Genomic DNA, 8,868 nt, shown 5'->3' on the forward strand with positions numbered 1-8,868 from the left:
ATGCTAAAATATGGATTTAATGATATGACTATATTTGCTTCGGATTAATATTATTTATATAAAATGTGTCTTTGATTCGTTAAAAATATCTTTTAAATCTTTGTATTAGTTAAATGATTTTTGTTATAAAAACATCTTGTCTATTTTGAATATTATCATATGTATTACTATATCCGCGCACTGAGCAATTGGCTCAGCCGCAGTTTTTCTTTCCCTGTGGCAGGTATTAAGAAAGAGTAGAAAAATGGACTTTTAGCTAGATTTCGCGCATAATGGATTTGTTGAAGATCAAGGTTGAGGATAACATTAGCCTTTAAGAGAATTGTAAAAATATTAAGAGAAATTATTGGTATAACATTCATGTATTATTGTTTTAAGTTCGAAAATAACATTTCATATTCTAGTTTAGAAGTGGGGTGTTACACAACCACTCAAAACGACCGTTGGAGCGAGGCGGTTTGGGTCCGTCTTCAGGCCCAAAATGTCATTTTCTATGAGTATGGACCTTTTCTATGTTTTTCGCGTTTTTTAGACTTTCTTCTTGTTATAACTTTCGGCCCACTTGTTTGTTTAGGCCCATTCGAACTTTTTTGCATTATTTATATTCCTGTAAACCTAGAACATAATCAGTTTTTATGATATTACAAAATCGGTTTTCTCTCTGTCATTGTGTGATAGTTTGAATTAACTCTAATTTTCGGTATTCTTTCGAATCAACGAATATTAGAAGATTGGTTCTTGACATTTCTTTGAATCAACAGCTTCGATTATCTATCTCAAAATTCCGTCTGTGTCACTATGTCATGATTTGAAAGTTTTAAAAGGATTTAGGAAGATTAATCATTTTCCATCCAATATATAACTCAAGTATTCATTTTCTCGTGTGATGATACTAGATTTATCAAACAACGATTTATTTCACACAACCAAAACGCAAAAACAAAGCAAGTAGAGTAGATCTAGTAAACAACTTCGACTGTCTGGAAGCCGTTCTTGATGGATGCTACAACTGCATCAATGACCACTTGAGTCTTTCTACTAATCATCTGCCACTTAGTCTCGGGTTTAGCCTCATTATCGCGAATTCCCTGAACGAGTCGAGCAAATTCCTGAACCATTAATGCTTCTTGAGGAAGATCAATTGTGATTTTACACTCACTCGGCTCAGGCACACACCCAATTGATAATTCGGCCCATCTAGAATTTGCTACGGTATAAAATGGTGCAACCTTTTCATTAAACGGGATAACGAAATCATGGACACGAAAGTTTCCATTCGTACCAACCGCAATTATATCCTGGCATAAATTAGTAAGGAACGAACAATAGAACGTTGCTACCTTTCCTTCCTTTTCCCAGTTTAGTGAAGCGCCACATGATAATAATACCCCTAAATCGTTATACTCAGGGTAACGAAGCGCGGTCACTGTTTTTGGAAGCACATAATCATAAGCCCATAAAATAGCTCGTATGCTATACCATCCTGTATCCCCAAGAGCTCCTAGGGAGTCTAGATTCGGGTTTACACGAATATCGGTTTGAAGGAAATCGCTTCCTCCTACATATGACACCGTGCTATGGACCTATATATACAAATAGACATTACATAAGTCCTCTTAATAGAAACTTTCTAAGCCTACAATTAAAAGTAATCAAGACTAAATAGGAACTAAAAGCAACAAATATATATAACTCCAAATGCCAAAACAAACGTTAATGACGATTACAATTGTTAAATGGAGAGTGATATATCTACAATAACTTTTAGCACTCACAACAATGTATGTTTTATACCGTTATATACTGTACAGTATAATATGTACATTTGTTGTTGTGAATGATAAAAAAATTGTTAGAAAAATATACCACTTCCCATGTTAAATAGGACAAATATGCATTATATGATTTCTCAATAGAAATAATTAGTTAATGTAAATCAAATTATAATTTAAAATTTTTTAATCTAGCATAAAAAATATAATTTTATATAAAAGTATGGGCATTAATTAATTCATAACACCAATTTCATCATGTATTTTTTTATTTTTTTTTGCATGAAAAAAATTTGATTTTAACAAATGTAAAAAGTTATATGTTTGTAAAGACTTGTAAATGTAATATTTTTATCCGCATATGAATGTATAATGGAAACTGGTATGTTAATTTACTCCAGTGTATTTATTTTCTAACCGTTAAAGTAACTGAATTATTTTATATATATTTCTATATTAGCATCAAGTATTTTGCTTGATATTATTTATTTAATATTATGTTGTTTTAAAAAAAATATTGAATGAATGAATAAATAATGGTTTTTATGGGTTAAGTTAATACATTTATCTTTGTTTATTTATAAAGAAAAGACAAACATTTTTATCACTTAATGTTTCATAAATAATTTTTATTAAGTCACCACTTTTTTATTAAAACACTAGATTAAAATCATGAATTGCATGATAAATAATTGTTATTGTAAATTCAGTTAAAAATAAATAATACATCTTCCAAATTTAAAATTATAAGACTAAAATATTGTAACAACAATATATTCAAATGTAAACTTATTTATTAACGGTAGTTACATTGAATATATTTTAAGACTAATCAATGAACTTGTTTTTATAAATACAAGCATGGTACCCGCGCAATGCGGCGACGATAACAGTGACAGTTAGTGACGGCAGATGCATCAAGTGGTGTAGGTATTTGATATAAAGATATTTAATTTAAAAGAGTAGTGTATATCTTTTAAAAGATAATGTAATAATGATTGTGTAAGTTAATTCATTAAGGGTAAAATGGTAATTTCGCGTGTCTAAAAAATGTAAACTTTTTAACATTGGGCTATAATTTTTATATAGTAGTATAGAAGTATAGATGTGTAAATCATGAAACCATTTAACAATAAATGAAATCAATGAGTAATAAAATTGAAAAGATTAATTAAAAAAATGAATAATTTATTAAATTTGAGTAAAAAATTTAATTTTTATTTTTTAACTAAAAAGTAAAATAAGATTTTCTAAATTAAAAAGATAAAAAGGAAAAAAAAAATTCACTATGTCACATTTAATAATAATTATGCTTTTAGAATACAGAGAAAAATAATTATTTAAAAAAAAGTGAAATATATATTCATGTCTTAGAGGTAAAAAATAAAGATAAATAATATGTATTTGTTTTTGATTTATGAATGGTTAGGTATAAGATAAGATTAGTAAGAATGTAATTAATTTTAAATTAAATTAAGGAAAATGTTAAATGAAGCCCGTAGGGCCTCACTTAACGTGTATAAAAAGGTTATACGTTTTCATATCAAAAGCCTACCTCCTGATTTTTATGGTAAGTGTACAAATATTTAATGCAGATTAACGAAAGGCTTTGTTTAATGACACTAATTGGGGAGGAACTCTCAAGTTTCCGGAAATAAAATATAAACTTCTTGCAGTAAAAAAAATAGTAATAAATTTAAATTTATTGGTAAGTTAATTAATTAAGTAATCAAATAGTATATTTACTTATGTAAATAATGATTGGAACTCCTATGCTAAAGGGATAGACAATCATCCACAAGAATTTAAAATCATTTGATTTTTTCAAACGTAAATTTCACATCCATAAATGTTTTTAAACTTAAACTTAAGATTATTACTTTTATTTAATAACTAATTCCATATCAATACTTACTTGGCAATAAAATAATATTAAATAATATGTGAAATTGACAAGTAAGCAAAACTATTAGTTGTCAAACAAACAATTATTTCACAAACAATTATATCACGATAGCTGTAAATTATTCTCTCTTAGTTATATAGAGATATTAAACATTACTTTATATTGCTTTCATTTATAAACGTAAAGATTTTATATATATTTTTAAGTGTGAATAAACTAATGAAAAATAATCATATCTGTTAAAAGGTGTGCCAAATGATTCTCTTTGTTGGATGTGTAGAACCAATGAGTCCATGTTTGGAAAACCTGTATTTATATATGCTTGCAACGATAATTTGGCTTTTTGAAACCTTATAAATATTCCTTTTCTATCCATCATTTGTTAAAGTTAAAATTATCTATAACAAGTCAGGCTGTCTGGTTTCTAAATAATATGTACAACCTATTGGCTTTGGCTATAGTCCGTGTTTTGGAAAGTTGGACTTTTGTTGTTGGCATGACCCAGATTTTCCAACCCCGGTATAGTAATACAAATACTTTTGTTGACTTTTTCAGAAATTTGATTGACACACGACTCCATATTTGAAAAAGAAAAATAAAAAGTATCATACCGATTTGAGTTGACCAAATTTGTGCTGATCAGAAAGGACCTCCTTCATCTTTACAGTCCGTGGATGATGCATCCACATGGTAGCATCCATGAACTGCACCCCACTCGATTCACAAGCCCCTAGTATCGTATCCAGTTCGCCAACGTTAAGCGCGACAGGTTTCTCCAACAAAACATGTTTCTTCTTTTCAGCAGCCAAAACAGCCCATTTCACATGTAGGCTAGTTGGTAACGGAACATAAACCGCATCGACATCAGGGTCATCCAATACGGCATCGTAGGTTCCATAAACTTTGGTGGATTCTGGGAAATGGTTTTCGGATGCAAAAGCAATTGCTTTGTCTAAGGAACGGCTGCCTATGGCGGATATGGTTATGTTATCGGATAGAAGCATAGCCCGTGATACCTTTCGGGCTATGTTTGCACATCCGAGTATTCCAAATCGGATTCGGGTTCCAGCCATTATTTTGGTTGAGTTTTGAGTGGAAAAGTTTTGAAATAGCAATGTGTGTATATATACTAGAAAAGGATGATAATTGTAGCTAGTGGCTCTTACTATTTTTTTTTTGGAAAATATCATATATGCCACTACTAAGTTCCTAAATATCACATTTAGACAATTAATTTTTGAAATATCATAAAAGCCATTATTAAGATTTAAATATATCATAATTACCCAAATAGTTAAATTTAATTAATTTAAAACATTAAAACACTTAAAATTATTAAATTACATTTCCAAATTACAATTATACCCTTTTATTATCTAACTACCAATTACACTATGCACAGGAAGTGAAATCCTTAGTGTCTTTCCCCACGACCACCTCTAAGCTTTAAGTGATCCTCCCTTATCAAAGCCTTAAAAACAATCCTCCCTTATCAAAGCCTTAAAAAAAACATACAACGCAGAGTTAAAAGAACATGAATGATAATGTTAAAAGAACATGTCATATATAGGACCTTCTGACATGCTAATGGAAAATCTCAACAAACTTAGTATTGAGAACATGTTCAAACTTGCCACATCTAACAACACTAATATGGATGATCAAAATCAAATACATTACGCAGCAACTTATTTAAAGCCATTGTTTAAGCGTTTAAACCAATGGAATATCTCAAAGAAAACAGAACGTTTTGGTATGTAAACCAACAAAAAAATGTCAAAGATAACAAAGTGAATCTGGAAAAAAAAATACGAGTAGAACCGAAGTGTATTACTTCTAAAAAGAAGACTAACTCTATTCACGAGCCTTTTCATATCAACCCTTAATCTGCACCATTTTCATGAGCTTTCCTCTTCTTTCCTCGTCTCCTAATAAAGTAACAGTTCATAGCATTCTATAAGCACAAAATTATATATATTATTGTAAATAGAGAAAACATAAAATGAAGTAACCTTTTATTATTATGTGCTTGAGATGTTTCATATTGACCAGAACTTTGAGATGATGCGTTATTGCATGTCTTTTCACGGTGTCCAAACTGACCACATCACGGACACTTATGAATTCTCCTTTTGGGTTCGTTTCGTGATACAATTCTGTTTTTTTTCGGTCTTCCGGGAGGGCGTTTAATAATAGGCTGGTATATCTTCTCCTCTGTATCTATATGTACCCATTGATCTTTCCCAGATATTGTACCAAAATCTAAAGCATATGCTTCCTTAAATTTCTCAATGGAGAAATATGGATCAACATATTTGTCCCAATCACTATCTCTTGTGAAAGCAATCAAAGCTGCTGCATGTACAGAAGGGAGACCTTTAACTTGCCACACCCGACAACTGCATTTTCTCTCAAGAAGATTAACCTCATAACGTTTTGTTTTATATGTTACTTCGGCTTGAGTATCACTGGTTCTTGAAACTTTGTATTCACCCAAGTTCTACAAGTAAAAAAAGAAAGAAATATAAACATTGAGGAGATATATGTATATGATGAGAGTATAAATTAGTATAATACTTATAGATCAATATACTTGCCTTGGAGATCTGATTGAGATAACTTTTTGCCTTAGGAACTAAAGTGCCATTCCATTTTTTTACAATCCTTCTTTTCTTATCAAATCGTTTTATCATTTTTTCCCTAATGGAATCAACGAGATCCAACACCGGCTTATAACGCAGTTTTCCTATCCAAGAATTAAATGCCTCAGAAATATTGTTGGTAATATAATCACACTTGGATATTGTGCCAAACTTGCTTCGACTCCATATCTTATTATGGTTCTGAGTAAGATATGTAATCGCATTTTCACGCAAACCAGCAATTTGTTTCATAAATCTATCATGCTCACTGGAATGGTATGTTAATACAGCACCCCATAGGTTAGAGTAGAAGAAGTCACCACGAAAATGTTTCTTAAAGTTGCTATACAAGTGCCTTATGCATTCTCTATGCTCAACATTAGGATAAACATGCATAATAGCTACTTCTAACCCTTTTTGCATGTCAGATGAGATGACAAGACCGTCTGGTGTCCCAATTGCTCTTTTTAGCGACTCAAGGAACCATGTCCACGATGCAGTATTCTCTGATTCAAGCACACTATAGGCAACTGGGAATATTGAATTATTACCATCAATTCCCGTGGCAGCAGCTAGTACCCCATTATACTTCCCTTTAAGATGACATGCATCAAGACCAATATAAGGACGACAACCAGCTAGAAACTCTTTAGAGCAAGCTGCTAATGATATAAAAAACCTCTTGAAGTGTTTCTTGTCACCTTTTTTCTCAAAGTCAATCTCAACAACACTTCCCGGGTTCTTATTTAGTAGTTCTGCTTTGAAATCATCCATCTTAATGAATGAATCTTCCCACTTACCATATATATCAGTGTAAGCTTGTTCCTTCCCTCTAAAGACTTTCAAATATGGTACATCCACATTGTAAATTTTCAAAATCCATTTCCTAAGTTCTGCAGGAGTGACATCCCCATCTGATTTTAACTTGTCTGAAACTATACCAGCAACCCATCCTTGTGTGGCACGGTTATTACCGCCTTTGTTGCTTCGAGTACAAGAATGAGCTTCTACCATTGTTTTCACCTACATAATATGTTTTTTTTTTGTATTAGCATAACAAGCATTTAAGCTGTAAATTTTAAAAAAGTTATATACTTACTTCAAAAGTAATTTCATCTTGCATGGTAGAAGCATGTATTCTCCAGTCGCACTCCATGTTTCTACATCTTGCAATGAAGCGTGTTGGATCACTTTTCACTAGAAAGTAATCGTACTCATTTGTGATTGCATGATGGTTCAAAGCTCTTTTGAAAGCAACTGCGTTTGTAAACTTAGAGTTCACTTTAATCGTTGGACATTTCTGGTTAAATGAGTCTGTTTCGCCTTCATAATTCAACATCGCACCTTCACCGTCAGAACTAAGATGGCTGTGATAACTCTCTTCGCTTGGACAATAATCTGATTCATCCTCATCATCTGTTTCAACAACTTTATCCTGAGCACTGTACAAAAAAAATTACTTTGTTAGTGACTTGAATATAGTTGTCCTTAAACGTAAAAACAGTGTATGTACCTCTTTTGTAATTCAATTGTCCTACTGCTGTTATCTGTTGTCATATAAATGGTTACTTCTTTCTCTTTCTCGTACATGCTAAGCATAACCATGAAGTTGTCATCGGAATCAAGATCAATAAAAGATTGTCGTGTGGCATTCTTGTCAACAAAAACAGTTGAGAAGACGGGGTTGCTCTTGGATATATAAAGTCTGCTAATTTCATCTTGTAGTTGATTCAAGTTGTATGAGCATGTGTCAATATGGATACATTTTGAGAGCCAAAACATATATTTTCCTACATGAGTTCTTGGCTGGCCTAAAATAGCCTCCATATTTTAGTTTTAGCTTATACTTAGATGGTACTTGCCTGAATATAAGAATTATACATTAATAGTGTTATAAATCAGCAATAAACAAACAAATGATGTTCAAAGAAATCATAAAAACATACTCAATTATCGGTGATTCGGCCATATTTTCCCATCTTGGCTTATACAATTCAGCCATATCTACATCATTATCCATTTTCAATGTTATTCGGTATTACAACTTTCTGCAATACAATACAAAGTACAATGGTTAATCTTGTAGTGTCTTTACACACATTAAACCAAGCCAAAAATGTTCTTTTTTATGACATTTTACCCTTTATACAAAGAATGACATTACTCTAAATTCAAATCAAAATCAAAAACAATCTACCAATGCTAGACTGACAGTCATGGTTGATGCAAAAACTCAACTCAATAATGGACATAATAACAAACATGAAAATTTAGTACGGTAAAAACATGAATGTGCCTAGTCCAACATATAAATGTTTGTACAATTTTTAACCCATCCTTACAGCATACATGACGTCTCTGTTTTTTTTACCAAAACCATATCAACACAATCTCATCAAATAAAGTAGCTATAAAGAAATTATTTGTCAAAATTAAAGTATCAATATTATCAATTGTAGTATGAATCAAATTTGGGAATCCATCTTTAACAACAACATAACTATATATATATATATATATATATATATATATATATATATATATATAA

At 31.1% G+C, this 8,868-nt stretch overlaps 2 protein-coding genes across 2 annotated transcripts; both read right to left on the reverse strand.

The window, feature by feature from the left end:
* Positions 1-815: 815 nt before the first annotated feature.
* Positions 816-4,817, reverse strand: LOC122607491 (uncharacterized oxidoreductase At4g09670-like). The gene is made up of 2 exons (XM_043780470.1): positions 4,290-4,817; positions 816-1,583 (listed from the first exon to the last, which is right to left on the reverse strand). Exons 1-2 carry the CDS (start codon positions 4,749-4,751, stop codon positions 960-962), a joined length of 1,086 nt encoding a protein of 361 aa, XP_043636405.1. The 5' UTR covers positions 4,752-4,817; the 3' UTR covers positions 816-959.
* A 743-nt stretch (positions 4,818-5,560) lies between these two features.
* LOC122609088 lies at positions 5,561-8,340 on the reverse strand. The gene is made up of 8 exons (XM_043782148.1): positions 8,267-8,340; positions 8,084-8,182; positions 7,834-8,025; positions 7,420-7,762; positions 6,276-7,343; positions 5,909-6,178; positions 5,691-5,776; positions 5,561-5,606 (listed from the first exon to the last, which is right to left on the reverse strand). The coding sequence occupies exons 1-8, from the start codon at positions 8,338-8,340 to the stop codon at positions 5,561-5,563; spliced, it is 2,178 nt and encodes a 725-aa protein (XP_043638083.1).
* Between the last annotated feature and the right edge of the window lie 528 nt (positions 8,341-8,868).

Source organism: Erigeron canadensis, chromosome 7, assembly GCF_010389155.1.
Source record: "Erigeron canadensis isolate Cc75 chromosome 7, C_canadensis_v1, whole genome shotgun sequence".
In the NCBI taxonomy this organism is placed as follows: domain Eukaryota; kingdom Viridiplantae; phylum Streptophyta; class Magnoliopsida; order Asterales; family Asteraceae; genus Erigeron; species Erigeron canadensis.

Excerpts from the sequence above, each read along its gene's own strand:
- LOC122609088 (XM_043782148.1), bottom strand. The coding sequence starts at position 8,340 with ATGGATAATGATGTAGATATGGCTGAATTGTATAAGCCAAGATGGGAA. Across the intron at positions 8,026-8,083 it reads TATGTTTTGGCTCTCAAAAT|ACTTTATATATCCAAGAGCA; the intron begins GTATCCATATTG and ends TGAAATTAGCAG. Across the intron at positions 7,763-7,833 it reads ACAATTGAATTACAAAAGAG|TGCTCAGGATAAAGTTGTTG; the intron begins GTACATACACTG and ends TTTTTTGTACAG.
- LOC122607491 (XM_043780470.1), bottom strand. The coding sequence starts at position 4,751 with ATGGCTGGAACCCGAATCCGATTTGGAATACTCGGATGTGCAAACATA. Across the intron at positions 1,584-4,289 it reads AATTTGGTCAACTCAAATCG|GTCCATAGCACGGTGTCATA; the intron begins GTATGATACTTT and ends TTGTATATATAG.